Genomic DNA, 20,566 nt, shown 5'->3' on the forward strand with positions numbered 1-20,566 from the left:
ATAGGCATAGCTCCAAGTATTCAGAAACCACAAGGTGGAGCTGGGCAGGTATAGACATGTTTTGGGAAATCCTAAAAAGGGGGCTTCCTGTTGGTGGCTTTTTGGTTAGGCTGTCAAAAGGCCCCTTCCTAGAGATAAAAATTCAATAACCTTTTGCTGTGGATGTGCCACAATTATCACTCATTTGAAAACAGTCCTGCTAATAGAGTGTTTTATCATGCTGGACAGTCTCTGCATTCTTCATTATTTAGTGTTTGCTAAGCTGATGGCTCTTCCATAGCTCTTCCCTTATCTGCACTTCTTCAGAATTGGATTTTATATTTTCCGAACCAGTCAGATATGACAAAGTCATTTTCTTTTGCTCTTGTCTTGTGAGCGAATACAAACTTCTTTTTAACAATAACCATTTAAGGATTAAAGTTGCTGGAAGAAGATGAATTAACTGAGGAAGTCCAGTAAATTTTAAATAGGTTTTATATGAAAATGGAAGTAGGGTTTCTTCTCCTCTTCCTCTCCTACTTCTGTGCCTTGTCATGTGCAGATACAACATATACTCATCCTTTTCCCCTTCTGGAGCTTCAGCCTTCTGAAGCCCTCTGAATATTGTACAAAGAAGGACTTATCATGCACCATGAAGGAGCTGGGACAATCTTTACGTTTTTAAGATGGTTGCATGCTGTGTGTAGGTAGGAAGATGAAAGATTAGCCATTTGCTTACTGACTTGCAGCTACCCTTTTAAATTCAGCCAGCTGTTGGCATCCCGTGACTTCAGATCGTTGTAGTCAGCAGTTAACGACTGACTGGATTAAATGTTGAGTTTGAAATTACTTTCTTATGGAGCTCACATAAAACAGGATTGTCTTTCGCTTCTAGATGGCTTATTGGAAGTAAAGTTTTTGCATGGATACCGTGTGTCCACGTGTGCTTATAGATCAAGAGATACTCTTGCATTCACCCAAAGGTTGCTCAGTGTATCACGTTCACTTTCTGTGTGTGCTTTCAATTTCTTGTCCTTAATGAGGAATAATACCATTTTAGTACCTTAACAGTTTTATCTAGAAAAACAGGACTCAGGCAGTAGTCTCAAGAAAGACACCTCTTCTCCTGTCATTAGCTTCTCCATAACAAGAAAATCTATTTAGAAATGGATCCTGAGGCTCAACATTTAGTCAAAGTAGGGAGGTGCATCAAGGAGCCCCCTGAGAGGAAGTGTTGGGTCAGGAGGGTATTGAAATCAAGGCAGAAATGGGAAAAAACTCCTGGGTGTTTTTATTGTGGGCTGTTTGTTGGCTCTTTGTAGAGCCCCAGGTCCTGGATTCATGCAGTCGGGTGAGCATCTTGCTGTATCTGAAAACCACACACATACATGCACACTTACCCTTTTTCTTGGAGAAAAGCTTCACAAGCGTGAAGGACTCAAAAGATACTGTTTTTTAAAACCAGACGTAAACCAATGATTTCTTTGACAGTTGTGAAAGCTCCTGACTCTCAGTACCAGCTCCTCCCTGTCCCTTAGTGTCCCTTGGAAATTGGCACTGGAGCACGGTTTCCTTAAAAAGCAGAGATTCAAAGTCTTCAACACAAACCCGGCTTCAAATAGACGTCAGGCTGACCCTGTGACTGCAGTGGCAGAAACTAGAAGGTGAACTCGCAATAATTGAGGAAAAATATGAGTACACATTTGGAATTAACCTCTGCAACTCAACCCTGCCTACCTGTGGGGAAAGGACTTTGGTTTTGGAGGAGATGCATGGGAGACCTTCTCCGAGGGCTCACTCCGTTGCTGGGACTGCCATGCCCTTGAGGACATCCTAGCCGTGCTGCTATCAGCAAAGCTGTACCCGCAGCAAAACAAAGAGGATGAAGCCGTTTCTCCGCTCCCTGCTTGTCACTCCACAGACATGAATTGCAATTGCTCACTGACAGAGCTGGGTCTCCGCTCCAGCAATTTGCATTAGACACGGAGCTAATTACTGTGTTTGGTTAAGCCAGCTGCATGCAGGTTTAATGAGAAATGTAGAAACACCACGCTCCCTTTCCAAAGGGAGGGATTTGCACAGATCATTGGGAGAACGTGGTTTTCCTGGTCTCCCTCCCCATTTCACCTGAGCCATATTCGGGAGCGGTGGAGAGACCCAGCTTCAGGCAGGATGCTGCCTGCCCCCTCCAACCGTGGCCTCCCTGCTCCCCCCTCTGCCATCCATCCCACCCTGACAGCCCTAAGCAGGGTGTTTAACTGCTGTCAATACATCAAAGTGACGCAGATGCCAATATGCAGATTGGGAGATAAATCCTTCTTGTTCTTCTCAAGGAAGTCCTTTCCTATTGGATTCTTGTCTGGTTTGTTTTTTTTTTTGCACCAGTCCAAGCAAATTGAAATCGTACTTTGCACCATACAACAAGCCAGCGTGGAGTTTGTTACTGTCAGAGGCTTTATCCAGGAATGCAACAATTTTCCCGTAGCAGTCTTCATTCCCACTGCCGCATTGCACTGTAATCCTGTGGTTTCCAAATTAGAGGCCTCAGTCTCGCGTGGAGTTGTGAACCAGCCAGATTTAATTGCAGAAATGCTGAGAAGTAAAAATCACGAGGACACCAACAGTAAAGCTAAGAGTTATTGGCTTCACCTATTTATGTTGCAAAAAGCTCATGGCTCTTCCCTTGCTGGTTACGAACACCATCAAGATGCAGTTTTGGTCTGTTCCTGTGTTTTTAAGGTGTTATAAAATGAGGAGATTTATTTAGGGACATTGCAGGGTGTGCAAGGACAGAGTTTGACCCTTCTGAAGTATCTAAAAGGGCATTCAGCCTCTTAACTTCTTCATCCAGGATGCTTCCAAAGCAGGTTATTTTCTCCTGTTCAGAGGTTCTTTCCCCCCAAAATCAAAGGGCAAAAAGGAAGATACCTTCACCACTTCTGCAGATGGGCAGCACTTCACCTCCAGATTTGCAGCAGTTCGGGTGAGCTATGACTTCATTCAGAAGCAGGAGGGGAGAAAAAAAGGTTTGTGCTATGGCTTTTTACCAAATACTGCAGCTATCTGTCACGGGCTGGCTCTTATTAACGATAATACTGAGCATTTGCATCGCATTTTCCAGCCATAGATCTCTGAATACTTTGAAAAGGTTAGTGAAGGCCATTACAGGATGAAGACTATCCTGGACCACTTTGCAGGGGAGGTCAGCCTCCCCTTTTGCCTGGCTCTGTGAGCCTCCTCGTACTGAAATAGGCTTTGATGGTTAATAGAAAGCATCCTGCAACACTCGAGAAAGTGATACCTTTTAAAATGGATGGCGGAGCCCCTTTATACCACTCGGCCAGAGTAAAGAAGCTATAATTTACAGTCACTTTAAGGCCCCTTTCTGCTGACAGAGTGGTGTAAAGGGGTCTCAGTACAAATGAAAATCAGGGCCGATGCGGTGGTGAAAATTGATGCCTTTCATTTCGTAGTCAGGCCACACAGCGGTGGTGAACTCAGACGAGTCTTTGTGTTTAACCCCGGTGTTTCTAATGAACTGAATTCAGCTCTTAAATGGGGCTATATTTCTCTCAAGTTGGAGCTTATTTTTTTTTTTCTGTCACTGAACTTGTAACACATCTTGCTGTATTGATTGCTCATGGGGAACTTTTTTGTAGAGATCTATTAATAGGGAACCTTATTTAAAAGCCAGATTAAAGATGATCAACACGTGCCTGACCTCAGGCAGGAGAAGGACTTAGTGAATGCTCTTGCTTTATTATTGAAACAAAAGTAAATCTCTTTCTAAAATGGAAAAAGCTGCAAATTTTCTAACAAATGCAAAACATCTGCCATTAACTTCAGAAGATAAATCTTGAGTGCTTGTATTATTTGATGAATATCTGTTGCTTCAGTATAACTTAATCTAAATGACAGCTTTCCATTTCAGCTTCTTAAGCAGTCTCATTTTCCAATGCTGGGTTTTTTTCTGTTCCACTGACTGAACAGTTGCTGCTCTTCCACAAATGCTCAAAACGTGGTTGGACTCCCTTCTCAGGTGATCTGAACCTTCATAATCTGATCGTCCAGAATGTCTTTTTCCATCTTATAGCTGTGGACACCTTGTCTGAATGGAGATCTGGTGTCTTGGGGTGATCCCTTTCCACCTCTGCCTTGCAGACTGTTTGATCAGGATCATGTTGACTCAGTTTGTGTCTACGGCGTGTTTTACAGATGAATGCAACTTTTCCCTGTCCGTGTGGAGTAAGAGCAACGAAGGTGGGGAAGGGTCTGGAGCACAAGTCTGATGGGGAGCGGCTGAGGGAGCTGGGGGTGTTCAGCCTGGAGAAGAGGGGGCTGAGGGGAGACCTGATCGCTCTCTACAACCACGTGAAAGGAGGGGGTAGCCAGGTGGGGGTCGGTCTCTTCTCCCAAGTAACCAGCGATAGGACAAGAGGAAACGGTCTCAAGTTGCGCCAGGGGAGGTTCAGGTTGGATATTAGGCAGAACTTCCTCACCGTTAGAGTTGTTAGGCATTGGAACGGGCTCCCCAGGGAGGTGGTGGAGTCACCATCCCTGGAGGTGTTCAAAAAACGTTTCGATGTGGCACTTCAAGACATGGTTTAGTGGGTTTAGCGGGCATGGTGGCATTGGGTGTACGGTTGGACTTGATGATCTTTGAGGTCTCTTCCAACCATAACGGTTCTATGATTCTATGCCCTGAGCTGACCATGGGTTACATAAATGTGGGTAGTCCTGCAATAAGCTCAAGATGTCAAGCCCTGCACTTGGGTAGAATGTATTAATGTAGCCTGGGAACAGCTGGTTCAAAATGGTGTTGGACTTCTTCATTCAGATGTAGTTGGTTCAGAGGAGAACCTAAGGAAGCCAAAAGGAAAAGGTCTTCTTGGGCCTCTTATCTGGCTCACTGTGGCTCATATCCACACAGCTCCCTCTTGTTAATCCCACAGCTTAATCTGTTCTTGTGCTGACATCTCAGGGATGGTGCAGAGATGATCAATGTCATCTCCTTGCTGCTACAAACCCCACCGTTGTCCACAGCACGCTTGGGGCTGGTATTTAATCAAGAAACAAGATTCCTGCCTCGAGTCATGGGTTTTCCCAGGTGGGACTCCCCTTGAGCAAGGACAAAGGAGCTTTGCCATCCTCAGGCACAGCAAAATGTGGATCTATCAAGTCCAAACCAAACCATCTGTGATCACCTGCTAACTAATCGCCATTTGTAGTTTTAATAGAAGCTACAGATATACTTACAGTTACGTAAAGCTGCTACAAACAGGTTGGAGACTCCTAGCTAATACTTAGACCTTGGGTTCAGTGGATACATCATGTCACCTGGAGTTACTCCTTACTGAGCGGTAAAAGCCTAAGGGGGGAACCAGTGTCAGAGTGTAATACCAAGTATCCGTCAGTATCCTGACTTAGAGCATTTATGAGCCTTTTATCAATGACTCCAAGAGCCGTCAGCAACGCTATGGATGTGTTTTCTCCCGAAGAGCCTCCAGATTAAATGGATTGACTTAACATATCAAAATGGAACTATTTTTTTCCCCTCTAAGTGCCAATTCAGCAAAATTGTCTTGGATCCAAAAGCAAAACCGTGTCTGTTGGTCTCTTAACACCACCTGAAGGTGACCAAGAGCTGAGCAGAGCAATTCAGGCAGCGGACAAGAGTCCAGCTGGTATGGTCTTAGCTGAGTTGGCTTTTAGAGGACTAAAGCCATGGAAAGTTGGTGTGGGACAGCAAAGTGTTAAGACTAACCTTCAAGACCAGCAGAGAACTGCTGACCTTGTGAAGACAAAATGGCTGTTTTGGTAAACCTGAGCATTAAGGGATTCTTTTGGTTTGTTTTATAACTGTGGCGATAAAATTTCATAGCTTGAATATGGATCTGCTTTGCTGGATCTCAGGGAATGAAACCACACAGTCATCAGCCAACTAAAAGCTCTTGTTTTCTTGTCAAAGTGATCTCCTAGTGCCTTTCAGTGCTTATTTTTCCTTTGAATGTCTGCAGTGAAGCTGTTCGTACGGATTAGTGGTTGCAGCTTTCCCCAGCCTCAATGCTTTACATCAAATATTTAATGGTTATAAAATGAGACGTTGTTTTTCTGACCTGAATGCTCAGCACTTATGGTTCTTTATCTTACACAATAGGCACACCACCATGATGGAGTCCCAGTATTGATCTGGTGCCGTGGGGTCAGCACTGAGCTTAGTGTCGTGATTACACTAATTACTCTTGTTCCATCTTTCTTTCCTCCCACCCACCAGCCTTAAACGCAGGGGATTGTCATGTAAATAAGTGACCTAATTAGCAGTGCTTTCAAACCATTTTACAATGAGGATCCCTCATGAGTAATACCAGCAAATCAAGCTTTTTGTGGAAATAACTCCAAAGAGCTTGCTGTCCACTCCAGTTGCTTCAGTGCATTAGGATCTGTTTATCTCTTGTGAAGAAAATGACTCATTGGTGTCAAAGATTAATAGCAGTAAGTCCACCTGCTTCTCCTTGGTTTGTTAGCGGTGGCAGCTTACTGTACTGTGGAAGCGGCAAAATCATTTTCAAAACTAGGTGACTGGACTCAAAAGTATGGTCAATCGTTGACATCACCAGTTGAGTCACTTGCCATGGTGCGTGGGCTATAGGATCATTCTGATCTAACCAGCATTTATATTCGTATGGGACTTGGGGGAAATGACTCTTAAACAAGCAAGAATTGTGGAGAAGTCAGACTATGAGTCTGATGCAGCTGATGCAAGCCATAACTAATGTTCCTAGCCATAACTAATGCTCCTGCTGACATTAAGGTCATCTTAGTGCTTGTCTCTTTTTCCTGTGAGTGGATTCTATGTGTTTCCCATTCTTCAGCTTACGTTTGAAACCCTTTGTAGTTCCCATGGACATTCATATTCACACCTTCCTCTATATCCTCCTGGACAAGACTCATTCATCCTTGCTCCAGCGCAGACCTCCCTGCTGCTCCTCCTCTTGCTTTGCAAACCAATCTATTCAAAACAAACAGCCCCCAAAACACTTCTATCTATAATTGTCGGCGGCCAAAAAAAGATCCTTAAGGTATCTACCTAACTATTTATTTTCATTACACTTTCTTCAGCTTGTCCCTGCTTCTTGCAAAGAACAGTTTTGCTCTTGGGCATCAGGACACCAATTGACTTGAGGACTTCTGTTCCTTGCTCTTCCAGTGAGTCCAATAGACTGGGAGGTTTAAGGTCCTTTTAGAAATACATCCCTCTCAGGACATCTTCTACCCAGAGAAATTTTGCAGTGATGTTTTGAAGGCATTTATTGGCAAACTGCAGCTCAGTATGATGGAGGACTCCGAGGAAAGAAAGGAAGAAGTTATATTTACACTTGTGTTTGCAAGGGAAGTTACGTGGAATCTCAGATGGTTTGGAGCATCACCCTCTTTCCTGGCCCAGTTGACCAGTCCCTTAACAAAACATCTTGATCCCTCAGTTTTTAGGGTTTTTTTATATTTTTTTTATATTTATATGGAGGTGGGTTTTTTTAGTTTTTTGGGTTTTTTTTTCATATTAACCCAAGTGCATGGCCAAAGCTCATCTTCCTTATTCTTTGAAGTCCCAAAAACTTAATCATTTCAGTTCATGTAAGACATCCTAAGAGCAGTGTAGAGAATCTTCCATGAAACCAGTGCATAAATGTCTGTTGTTCCCCTCTGTTCAATTCACACGATGTGAATTTTTCTATGATTTTCACAAATGCCCAGCGTTCCTGCCTGATGCTCACCAGTGAGTTAATGGCGGAGCTGGCATGCTCGGAGTCAGATACCATTGAAATATCATTAATTTGATGATACGTACATTATGTTTATTCTGAATGCTGTGAAGCATTCTTTATTAACAGTTGAGCTAAAATCATCTCCGTCGGCTCTGACAACACAGTGCCTTGTGCAAAGCAGCTGGCCTTGAGGTTTTCTGTTTTCCTTCCACTCGTTTTTGCTCGTTCATTCACAAATGTTGACAATTTTTAACAGGTCTTCTCCACCAACAACACAGTGCCTTGTACAAAGCAGCTGGCCTTGACGTTTTCTGTTTTCCTTCCACTCATTTTTGCTCGTTCATTCACAAACGTTGACAATTTTTAACAGGTCTTCTCCACCTACTGGAAGCAGTGACAAATGGGTTTGGGGGTGAATTTTTGGCTCTCTGTAGATTGATGGAAGTGTCTCCATTGACTTCACTGGAGCTGTGATTTTTGCCTGTCTTTAATGAAAATTAAGTGAAGCACGTGGCTGGTTTTGGCTAAGCAAGCACAGAGAAGGGTGAGAAATAGCAAACAGGCAAAAAATACTTTCCATAACTCAAAAGCAGATGAATGGGTTTTTACTAAGCTTTCTAAATCAAGTCACTTCTGAACTAACAGAATTCAGCCTAAGAAATAATATTTCTGAGAGGGGTAGGGAAGGGGAAAGTTACATTATAAATTACTGAGAACAGAAAAATTTAACACAGAGTTTTTGTAGTTGAGGAGCCCTGGAACAGCAAACCCTGGACTTTTCAAACAGATCCTTCCATACTGAAAGTCTTCAACTGTGATAGCTCTTCAGCTCTGAGCTGCACCTGCACAATTTCGCTTCCTTCAGTGAAAAAAACCTGCTCTTCAGAGTTTTGTAAATGAACCAAGAGGTTTGGGGTTTTTTCTCAAGCCTTTTCCAGACTTGAATGCTAAGTGCTTAAAGAAAAGTGTTGAGCAACCAAACCTTTCAGTGGGTTATTGTATGATGGAGCTAGAACCTCCCGCCACACTTTTTGCCCTGCCCCTCTAGCTCAGGGACACCTTTTTGCCCCCCCTGATAATTCCTTTCCTGAGGCTTCATATTTGCAGAAAGTAATGGAAAACAAACCACTTTTAGAGGAGTTACTGCATTTTTAAAAGTACTAATTTCTGTGTGAAATTTATGCCTGCCAGCAGAGGCAGACGAGGAGCTCCGCAGGCAGCTCTAACGAGACAATTCATTAACTAGCGAGTGTACACACGCCATAAAAAACATTAATTCACAAAATGAAAAACTAATAGAGTGTTTAGCCTGTTCTTTATCACTGGTGACAGTCTGTGCTCTCCTTATCATTAGTGTTTACCGAACTGATGGGGACTGCAGCCCAGCCTGCTTATCACCACTCATCACAAATGAGGTCGCGATGCTTTTTTCCAGCACGGCTGCCTTGTCCTATCTCCCGCACTTGAATTTTAACATGGAGCGAAGGGCAGAGAGACATGGAAGGGAGCTCTCAATGCCAGCCTTCAGTTTTGTCTTGCTTTTCACAGGTTTTGGGCACAAGTTCTCCTTCCTTCTCCATCCTCATCACAACCTCAAGGAGATCTGCAAGGGAAAATCCCTTCTTTAAGTATCTTCCTACAGGGTCCTGCTTGCCTCTACTAGAAAACAGCGTTCATTAGTAGGAATTTGCTATGAGTAATATTAATGAGAAGCTCTCCCTGAGCTTGCTTTCTCTTTACTTCTGCTGGTCCTTTAAGTGTTGGCATAACTTCAGCATCACTGCGTGGTTTTGCCATTGATCCCAGTAAAAGGTGAGACGGACCAGTGCTGCGTATTGAGATAATTCCATCCTCCCATCTCTTGTTTGAAAGGTCCCAACCTCTTAAAGTATGTCCTTTCTTGGTATTTGTTTTGTTTTAACAAGAATCCCTCTTCTCTCCTGTGTTTCTCTATCAATCGATACGGTCAGCTGTGCGCTCAGCCCGCATGTGCATGGTAAATGTTCTTCATATCTCAGAGCTTTGCAGAGGTCAGGGTCAAGGAGGAGGGTTGTGGCCGCTGCGTGGGAGACTCGGTGCTTGGCTTAGGTAGGCGCTGACTGTCGTCACCTCTGCTCATCGGCTCCCACGCTTGTCTGTAGAGGCAAGTGTCTGTAGAGACAAGTTTCTCGTGGAATCAAGAGTTAATCTTACCCGTCGTTGTGGAAGTGAAGGTCAGAGCACTGATGTGCAGAGCCACCATCCTTGCCAGCTGCACGGGCTAGGGAGCTGCCTTTCAGTTTGGAGCCTATGTGAAGAAGACAGCTGACATCGAAAATCAAAGTGTTAGATGCCTGATACGTTGAAGGTTGGACTAGGTGACCTTTAAAGGTCCCTTCCAATGCAGACCATTCTATGATCTTGGAAGTCTTGGACAATGTCATTGCTCTTACTGATTTTTTCCCTCTTTATTTAAAATCTATAAAGAGACCAATTTAGGTAAAAAAGAGCAATGCAGCAATATCTGCATAAATATTTTAAGTAGTCAGCCATATCTAAGAGGCCCAAAGGTTCACACTTCTGAAAAGGAAAGGGGAGGATGTCAAACCCAAAATCTAGCTTTGGTTCCTGAATTCCTGTAGCTCTGAAATGAATCTCGTGAACTTTAGGAGAATCAAAATCCAGTTCCAGATTTTATGGCCCATTCCAGTCCTTTTATATAAAGCTGCAGCTCTGAGATCCCCAAACAGACCAATTTAGAGGTAGGCAGTAAGTGATCTGTGCCTTAGAGCTTCACATAATACTCCTGCAGCCAGAAACCGGTCCAAGTGGCCATATGGGTTGCATATACTTGTTGTTGTTCATTATTTCTCGAGCACCACAGGTGTGCAAAGCACTTAGCAAGAGAATAAAAAGAGAACGCCCCTGCTCCTCATAGAGCTTACGCTCTAAATTAGATCGAGACAGCATCTCGAGAGTGATAAGAGATCAAAGTGGAAGGAAAGATACGTAGCCACAGAAAGAAAAGCGGCTTCAGAGCAGGGTCCTGGTATTTATTCCCACAGAGAGCAAATCATTTGAGTTGGTTTGCTTTGTCTGATTCTCTTTGGTTATTTAGGCTTTTTAATCTCCAGCAAGCTCTGACATGTCTCCCAGCTCCTGCGGCCGAACACAGCCATCTCCGTACAGCTACGTGGAGGCGATGCCCCATGCCGCTTGTGTCACCTTTCAGTGGGGCTGTGGGCATCTCGGCGACGTTCCCGTCGCCTCACAAAGCCCCTGCTCACCAGCATCGCCACAGCGGCAGCTTTCCTTTACTTGGCTCTGGCCCAGACTGACAGATCATGGCTTAACGGAAAGAGAGGTGGTTTTTTAATGGTGACATGTTTAAAAAAAATTAGTTTCCTCCAGCTGTTTGGCTTTAGAAGGCAGAGGTCTTCTGGCATATGTCTTCCCTCAGAAATCTCACCGAAATAAGTCCTTGATGTTGTATCTAATATGCACACTGTACTTCCATACTCTTTCTCCTTTAAAAAAAACCACATAATCACGTATCTAATTCTTTCCAACTTCACCCAATGCTTTTTCCTTTAAATAACCAGATATTCTTCTTTCTTGTCGGTGTTAGAGTAGCAATTTTGTCTCCCAGTGACATCATCACCTCGTGATGCTGAAAGCAGTAGGAACATGGAGGACTCAAGAGTCAGCTTAAATGGCAGTGATGGATAAAAATACATTATCCAGGTGTTACACATGGGGAACTAAAGCACAGAAAGAGAAAGCGGTGCATGAGATCCCCAGAAAAGTCTCCAGCAGAGAGAAGACTTAACCCTGGGTCTCTAAAGGCATAGTCCAGCACGTAACCCATAACAAATTTCCTTCTCCGTGTGTGTATTTGCAATTATTTTGGAGTTTCCTCTTCTGGAGAGGAAAAGAGTAAGAAATTAAAATTTTAAAAGCTGTGAACTGGTCCCTAATGTTACCTGTGGGGCACAACAAGCATTTCATACTGCATCTCTTTTCCAAATAAGAGGCTTTTTTCCCCCCTGACAGAGCTGTAAAATTTCTCTGTGAGCCTTTCCCCTTTCCCTTGTAAAGCAAATGCACGTAGTGCTATGTAAAGCCTGAGCATGTTGGAGGTTTATTTCTCGGGTTCAGGTTGCACAGAACAGGCAGAGCCTGTAACCTTAGATTGATTTTTCTCCTTGCACTATTAAATCATTCAAATCTGTTAGCAGTCACTCTGCTCAAGCAGGGAGCGGGCAGGACGCGCTATTGTAGACCTTGATTGGTTACAGAGGTTTGTTTATGGGCAACGCGGCAGGTTTTGTTTAATATTCCAGAGGTCTGGTAATTTACATCCATCGATTTACAAGGCACAATCTGTCAAGAGGCACCAGCGTCGCACTGAATTGCAAAATGATTGAAATCATTGGTGACAACGAGTGTGTTAAGTTTATTTTTCTCAGGTTTCCTAGAATGAAACATTCCTACTCGTTGGAGTGAGATACCTTGACTGTGCTTACAGCAAGCTAGAAGAAATCCCAAACAAAACATAACTGTTATCCGGTGGCATGGGAAGCTCACTTAAGATAAATGAAATTCATCTGTTAAGGCTGCAAGATGATAAGGGCCAATGGAGCAAGGTGTTGGCCACTGCTTACCCAACTGTTGAGTATTTTGTTGGCCAGGAGGGCTCATGTTCAACTTGGTGTAAATGAGTTATGAAGGAAGAGAAGAGGAAGAAGTGGTGGATGGCTGCTGATCTGCTGCTTTGCTTTTCCAGCATTTCAGTTGGAGCTTTCTCCCTCTTTAAGCAGAGAGCTTGGAGTGGGCTCTGGTGGGTTGAATGTCCATGCAATGCAGGGTCACCCTTTGCCCAAAGAACTGGCCAACTCCAAAGCCAGCTCCAAATCACATTTTTTATTCAAGGCCCCTTAATAATTTAGGCTCTGGTTATTTTTTGCTGCTACAGCTCCTTCTGTGGGTTTGCATTGCCAAGCGTGATGGAGTAAAACTGTCTTGAGTGAGACTTAAAGAAATGGGATCTTCTCGCTGGCTGTGAAATGGTCCTTTCTGGATGTCTAAAGAAGGAGAAAGGAAAATTGACGGGCTCTGAAAGGCTTCCTTTGATCTCGAAAAGCAAAAGTACGCTTCAGTGTCCTCATCGTGCATAGGAGAAATTGGTATGCATCCCCCAAGGCAGCACCTGACCCTCCTCCCCGCCCTGGGGGCTCTGAACACTCAGAAGGACTTCAGTGCTCTGGCTTTAAATAAGGAGCAGATTGTCCCCGTCTCCCTCCTCCTCTTATCTCCACTGACAAATATAATTGCAGCTTCACTTAAATTGCTGTAAATGAATTCTGGAGAGTAGAAAAATTGTGCGTGTATCTCTCCACTGCAGAAATTAGCTGACTCTTGCATTTTGGATGATGGGTCCATCCATCTCCACCGCTTGCAGGGCAGCATTGCTGGAGGGAGCTGGCAAGATTAAACCGGAGGCTGCAGCCCCGGCGCTGCTAAAGAGAGGTGATTCTCGCAGTAAGTCCATCTCCAGGAGTGAGGCTGATAGAAACTTCTCAAAATGTAGGATTTGTGACTAAGAATAAATAGGGGTTTTCCCCCATAATAAAGGTGAGGTTTCCTGCTTTCTACTGTGACCAAATAAGCACCCCTAGACCTGATCCTGAGCCAAAAGTCCTGCCACCCTCCAGGGAAACAAATGTCACTTGGCAGTCTCATGGCTGAAAGGTGGGTGGCAGCTGGACAAACAGCTCTTCCAAAGCGCCTTCCCAGAGTCGTCTCTTAACGCCCTTATCTGGAAACTAGAGGCTGTGTAAATAAGCCCGTCGCCCCCTCACTGATTATTTCATTTTCTTTGTGGGAGAGACCTCACTGAGCAGAGAAAGGCTTGGAGAAGTGGGGGGATGCTAGGGAAGGGGCATCTTTGTTATTCCCATTCACCCCGAGCGGATTGTCACTCTCATTTCCCTCTTCATTTCTCTTTTGCACTCCAGGCCAGTGAATTATTTTCAACAGTATTTGCCAGGCTATGAATTTCTCTACCATGTTCCTTGGTTAAAAAAAAAAAACTTCATCAATATAGCTGTGATTGCAGGAGTTGCTGAAGGAGGCTATTTCCAGGAGCCGTGTTTTACATGGCTTCATCCGAGCACGCTTTTCTCCGTTGTAATTCATAGTACATTTAGATGCACAATTAGGCGCTTTGCTGGGTGCAATCTTTTCCTTTTGCTTTGTCGCGCTCCTTTAATTGTACAGTTCTGTCTTGTGTGTTTACGTCTCTTTCAATTTGTTTTGCACGAAATAGATTGGGGCTTTTTATCTCCTCAATTTGTTTGGTGGTTTTTTTTTTTTTGGTCTTTTCTGACTAGATGTGAAGGTGTATTTAATTTTAGGAGCAAATCCAAAGCTCAGCGTATGTTTCTCTTTCGAAGCAGGTCTTTGGCTGTACCAACAGGAGGAAGTGACATTTACTTAATCAGTCTCCATCAAAATGAAAGTTTATTGTCAACAGTTCCATGGTGATGTACAGATCCTTTCTGTGCAGAGTTGCGTTGGTGTCTGGCTAAGTGTTTATCATTCAATGAACGTAAGTGCAAGAAAAGAGAGAAGGAGGTGTTTCTTAAAGCCAGCAGATATCATACCTCCATTATTCAGGTTGATCACAGAACAACTGTGAAGCTGAAAATGCGAAGCAACCATGAAAAAAAGCAGATATAGCAGAGCAAAGGAGTATTCCCAGGGGAGATGGGAAAGCTCCAGTCCTGTTGTGGCACCAGTTACAGCTCAGGTACAGCAGGCGTACACCTCTGGTTACCTGCGTTCCAGACAAGTAGTTGAAACCAGAAGGGGTGCAGGGAGTTGCTTTTGTCAAGCCCTGGAACAGGCTACCCAGGGCACTGGTGGAGTCCCCATCCCTGGAGGGATTTACAAGACCTGTAGATGTGGTGCTTAGGGACAGGGTTTAGTGGTGGGCTTGGCAGTGGTGGGTTTACGGTTGGACGCGATGATCTTAAACGTCTTTTCCAACCTAAACAGTTCTATGATTCCATGAAGAGGGATACCAGGGATGGAGAACTCCACGAGGCAAAGAGTAATGTTGACATACAAAGAACCAAATAATAAGTGAATAAGTTTAGGCTGGAAATTAGATCCCAAACTTTAACTTCACCGTTAGAGAAGTGTTGTTTTGAAGGAGCCAGCAAGGGTGGAAATCTGAACAACTTTAATATGGCACACAAGTTCATACTCAAGGCCATGGGACATAGGGCTTGTGGGGACTGGGCATGGTGATCCAGGAGATCCCTTACAATCCCATTATTTAATCCAAGTTGAAGTTGTCTAAGCAGGGCTGCCTGATTTCAGAGATTTTTAATCACCCTATGCAGGAAGTAATTTCTAAAGTGCTGCTTGAACGAGGACTTGAACTTAGATATTTGGGTTACACTTCCTCTAATTAGGGTGGACTATATGGTAACAGCGTGTTACTCTTGTTAGTGAATCTACTTCTTTAGCTCGAGTGGCAGTGATTTGTGTTGCAGGGGAGAAGGTTCAGGGTTCAGGCACTGTGATAAAATATAAGGGATGAAGACAGCAGAATTATTATAGCTGCATTGACACCTCTCCAAGAGGGACGATGCTTTTGAGGTTGGGATAAACTCAAGGTGTTTTTTTAAAGTGGTCTCAGCGGGAGGAAAACAGTTGGTCCATGACCAGCTCATACCTGTTGCCTACTTTTAAATTGCTTTACTGCCTAAGAGCTGTGTTTTATTAAAGAGAAGGAAGAAAGCCTCCCAGATGCCTCTGAAGGCATGGGGACAGGCAAAGACTCACTTGAGATTACGTAGGGAAGTCTACGGTGACCAAAAAGGACCGTCTTTCCTGTCGATGCCAGGCTTTGGCTCCTGAGCAGCTCTTTTCTCACTCTGAGCAGAACAAGATAAATGTTCCAGGATTCTGCAGCAACAGAAATACTCATCACAGAGCAATATCTTCCCAAGCAAATGTATTCTGGTGGTTGATTAAACCCCTCAGATTCACTTTGGAGTTTAATCAATTGCAGAAGCAGTTTGTTGCTTCATACGCTCCCAAATTATAGACATTATTGCTCAGCCAAAGGTGGGAGAGAACACACATATTTAGGATGGAAGCAGACAAGATGCTTTGGTTGCTAAAGCTAAGTGGTATTGATGCAGTATGTCACAAATTTATGCTATCTTCTCTTGCTAGCTGCGTCTCCTGGCCAGGACAGCCATGCCAGTATGGAACACCTTCCTGCATCCGAACAGATCCTGCAAACGCTGAGTGAGCTGGCCAAGTCTTTTCAAGAGATGGCTGATCGCTGCCTGCTGGTTCTGCATTTGGAAGTCAGGTAAAAGCCCTGAATCCGGGTATTGCAGGTAAGCTCAGGAGGCTATAGGTTAAGATTGTGTCCAGAGTACATATTACGGCACCTGAGACAGATATACTTGCCTGCTATAGCATCAAAGGTCAGTCCAGAAATGCCAGATCCCATCACCACGGATGGCCAAATATGGGATGGAGGCAGGATACTGAAAGTGGCATTTCCTAGGAAGGTCTGTGTCTTCTGTGTCAGAGACTAGGAAAAATGTGGGGTTTGGGGGCTTTGTCCTTAGAAAATTGCACAATGATGTTTTAATAGTCTAACAGGTGTCTGCATATTTATTAGCCACTGCGCTTTGGATTGCAAATAGGAGCTTTTCGTACTACTTTTTCAAATGGTAACAGAAACTGGGAAACTAGCTGGATTTTTTTTTAAAGGCATGGGTAATTTTATGATGTCTCTGACTTCACATACAAAGATCAAAGGCAGCAAATCTCTTTCTTCAGGCTGCCAGCTGTCCACTGTGGGGCTGGGAAGACATTTTTCCCTTATGCATTGTATCAGCCAGGTGTATTTTCATTGCTTCCCTTTTCTCTGAGGCATCAAATAGAAGTGGATGTCAGAGACAGGCAATGAGACTTGATGGATCATCAGTTTGTTCTGCCATGACATATCCTGAGCCTTATTGTGGCCTTGTGTACCTAGGCAGAGCTCTGGTGAAGTCAGTATGTACCTTTAAAAAAAAATACGCATTAGTTATTGTCAGCAGTCCTTCAACCTGCTATCCATCATCTGCTGGCCACTTGATTGCAGGCATCACAGATGAGCTGGGGTTTGAAGGATTCGAGGAAAAGATTGTTAAAGTATGGAAATGGAGCAGCTTTCCAGCTGTGATATAATACCAGGTGATGCCTGAGTTAACCTGGACTTGTGGTGTGGGCACCAGCCTGAATGGGTTTCTGGCCTCAGTCTTCTGTGACTTTCCATCAGACTTGGGTTAAGCAAAAATAAGTGCAAATATAAATCAGGAAAAAATTTTGCTGTCATTTTAGAGCAGACCATTGCCCGCCTCCCTTAGCGCTTCCAATGGGAGCCCCAGTTTGATGCTGTGAATACACCAAAGCCTGTTACTCTGTGCAATGGGTTGAAAGGGTTGAGAAAGAGAGACGCTAAGAACCAGGAAAATCCCCAGCGGGGTGGGAGCTTCCCCATATTCATCACTCTGCTTTTGCAGCCACCTGCAGTAACAGAGAAAAATCCCAGCCCCTCTGACGGCTGTTACTAGCAGGTTTCTCTGCGACTCCTACGCCAGCTCCCCGGATCCCTGCCATTTCCAAGGTGCATAGTACAATGTGTATTCATTCACAGAAATCCTGTGCTTTAAGCAGGCACTCAGAGCACATTTGTAAAGAGCCTGGGAATTTATCCGGCCTCTTGCTGTTGCAGGTGCAGTCTAAGAAAACACCAGCAAACAGCAAAGCGGATTTGAGACGATGCAATTATCCCCTTGCCTTTCTCCTCCCTTAGGGCCCCTCGTCCGTTCACAGCTTTGCCAGATGCAGGTTGGCACCAGCCCAGCGTCGGCTTCTCCTCCTCCAGTACCATGTGGGCATGACCTGAGGACAGTGGTCACTGAAATCCTGCTCCTTGGATTTATATCTGCTTCCTTAAAGGAAATCTGTTGGCACATTCAGATCATTAACCATGTCTTTTGTTACAAATAACCGTGGAGTTTTAGATTACTTAATGTCTGTTACAGTATTTTCCTGTAAAAAAACCTATACGGACACTAAAGAGTATAAGCATGTATAGATAAACAAGAGTGTATATGTTTTCACTCTTGGAATTGCCCTAAATTGAACTTGTTTGTGATGGCCACCTCAAGGGTGTTTTCCAGGAGGACAGAGGACATGAAAGCCAGGACATATCCGTCACAGCTTCTCCCACCCCAACACAACTCAACCCAAATGTTTGGGCCAGTCTGGTGTGAACTTTCTGTCTCAGTGTGCTGGTGCTGAGTTATGCTTCGAATGCAAGGGATATTTCACCCAAGCTGTGATTTGGTCATGTTTCCCTGACAGATGAAATTCAGAAAAACCCAACCAACCTCCTGTCCCCATTGAGTGATGTGGGTGAAACCCAAGAATTACAAAAGTAGAAGGAGTGTTGCCATGACTTTGCTGGACATAGCACTTTCCTCTACAGGTTCAAGAGAAATTACTTAATTATAGGTTTTTGCAGAACACTAATAGGTAATTTGAGTGCACGGAATTTCTCCTTTGATAGAGTGATGATGGTTGGGCGCGTTGCCTACAGCCCTACCAGGCAGGTGAACAGAAAAGAAGAAAGTTGCAATAGCATTAAATGCTTGGGAATAGGCACAGCCTTGGCCTGCTAATTATCGTTTCATGTGCCCTGGCTCGCTCCTTCTGCCAGTTATAACTGTTATTAGGTCTTTATGGTATGTAGAAGGAGTTCTTCTTTGAGCATTGGTATCGAAGTGCTGCTAAAAAAATGGAGAACCTTGTGAAGAGACACTTGGCATTCTACTGGGATCATGTAGGTCAGATCTGTTAATGAAGGGTCCTTTGTATTAACCTCTCAAGACGGGACAATGACAAGAGCAGGATGCATTTAATGCAGACATAATCACCTATTTCTTAAAATTGTTGTTAATTTTTACTAGCTCGAACACTGGAAGGAAAATAAGAAGGCAACACTTTGCATACCAACTGATGTTTTCACATCGAAGTTGTTGCATTGTAATATCTCTCTCTTCTGTCTCACAGAGTTCATTGCTTCCACTACCTGATCCCGCTGGCTAAACAAGGGAACTACGCCATCGTGGCCAATGTGGAAAGTATGGACTACGACCCCCTCGTCGTCCGGCTCAATAAGGACATCAGTGCCATTGAGGAAGCCATGAGCGCCAGCCTCCAGCAGCACAAGTTCCAGTACATCTTCGAAGGTCAGGCATTTACCATAGGAGTTTGGTTCTTACAAAATGATTTTTCATTCTCATCCCAAAGCTCCACAGTATTCCTTTTGGGGGTAAGGCAGACTGTGGTACTGTTGCCACCTACAGCAGATTGATAAGTGAGACTCATGCAAACACAGGGCACTCAAAAACCCTGTTGCCCCTGTACCATTTCTGAGTGTATCTGGCTGAATAGGAGAAACGGGCCCATGCTGAGAAGGAAAGCAGTAAGTTGATGTATGTGCAGGATAGTTCTTCCTTGGGAAGCCGTAGGGCATGTGTATGTATTACAAGCACAGCTCTATTATGGCGCGGTTCCTATCCGAAGTGTAGCCATTCCATTTCTAAAATTAAATTTAGAGAACATTAGCTCTTCTGATGTCTCATCTGTCGTGATTACCTTGGAGAATATAAATCATGTCTTGGTTCATCTCCCCTGTATTTATTTGTGGTGCTGACGCACAGTTCTCTTGCCTGCGCGCCAGGATCCGTGTCCTTTTATGTGGTGGTTGTTCAAAGTCAGAGGAAGGTGGGGACTGGAGATGTACCCACTGCCCAATATCATATGTCAGCAGGGATGAAGGCTTTGCAAGCCTGGCTAGCTTTATTTTGGCCACTGCTTACTGGTCCTAGAGAAGGCTTTCAGTACCTGTGTACTTCCCCCCCCATACCCAAGTAGCTGCTGATGGAGCATTTTTTAATCTGATGTTTTCTGAGCTGTGTGAATCTGTGGCAAACTGAGCGATCACCAGCACGTTGTAGAGCTCCTCTTACAGCTCAGGGTTTGAGGAGGGTGAAATGACTCCACACAGAGCCGTGGGGACCACTCACATCTCGTTAAGCCGTGGGGTTGAAATTCATACACGTGGTCTTCACGAAATGGAGGCACCTCTTAAACCCAGTTGTGGGATTTACATATACCCCATGCTGGTTGCCTATACATGAACATACGTTCTTAATTCAGACTTTTAATTGACATCAGGTCTTGTACAGACCTGTGTACTGCGTGAATCAGATTGGGGTTTTTTGCTATTTGTAATGTGACATGAATGGATACATCATTTTGGGGGTGGCTGTGACTTTTAACAGCTGGCTATGTCCTTCAGCAGCAAAGGAAAGATGGAGACATCATTCAGACACTAGAAACTGTTCAAGACTGATCAGAGAGAGGTTGTACATCAAGTGCATTGAAATGCAGCTCATTTCTGCTCTTGCAGACTGTGAGTTTACCAGGGGAAAATGCCACCCTTGATAACAGATTAAAATACTGTTATTTTGTAGGAGCAGTAGTGGTCCTTTGCTCTGCCCAGAGGGAGAGAAAGGGGCTGAAAAGGACATTATGGAAAGCCTGATTATAAATCTGGAAGTGCCCTGGAAATATCAATGGCTATGATAATGCAACTTGGAGTCTTCATAGTGTTCTGGGGCAGTTTTGTATTTTTACTAAAGAAGAAAACCTTGAGAAATGTCCTCCTAAAATGCACAGGGAAGATATTGAGGGCT

The 20,566-nt window shown here is 44.1% G+C and overlaps 1 protein-coding gene across 1 annotated transcript in view; it reads left to right on the forward strand.

Annotated features, from left to right (window-relative positions):
• Positions 1-20,566, forward strand: part of LOC104163398 (exocyst complex component 4) — a gene marked incomplete at its 5' end in the record, with an annotated part of 71,839 nt that overhangs the window by 21,602 nt on the left and 29,671 nt on the right. The window contains 2 exons of the mRNA XM_009702401.1: positions 15,972-16,113; positions 18,876-19,054. Coding sequence (XP_009700703.1) covers positions 15,972-16,113; positions 18,876-19,054 — 321 coding nt within the window. The remainder of the gene's footprint in view (positions 1-15,971; positions 16,114-18,875; positions 19,055-20,566) is intronic.

The sequence above is a fragment of the Cariama cristata genome, unplaced genomic scaffold (assembly GCF_000690535.1).
Source record: "Cariama cristata isolate BGI_N322 unplaced genomic scaffold, ASM69053v1 scaffold7476, whole genome shotgun sequence".
In the NCBI taxonomy this organism is placed as follows: Eukaryota; Metazoa; Chordata; class Aves; order Cariamiformes; family Cariamidae; genus Cariama; species Cariama cristata.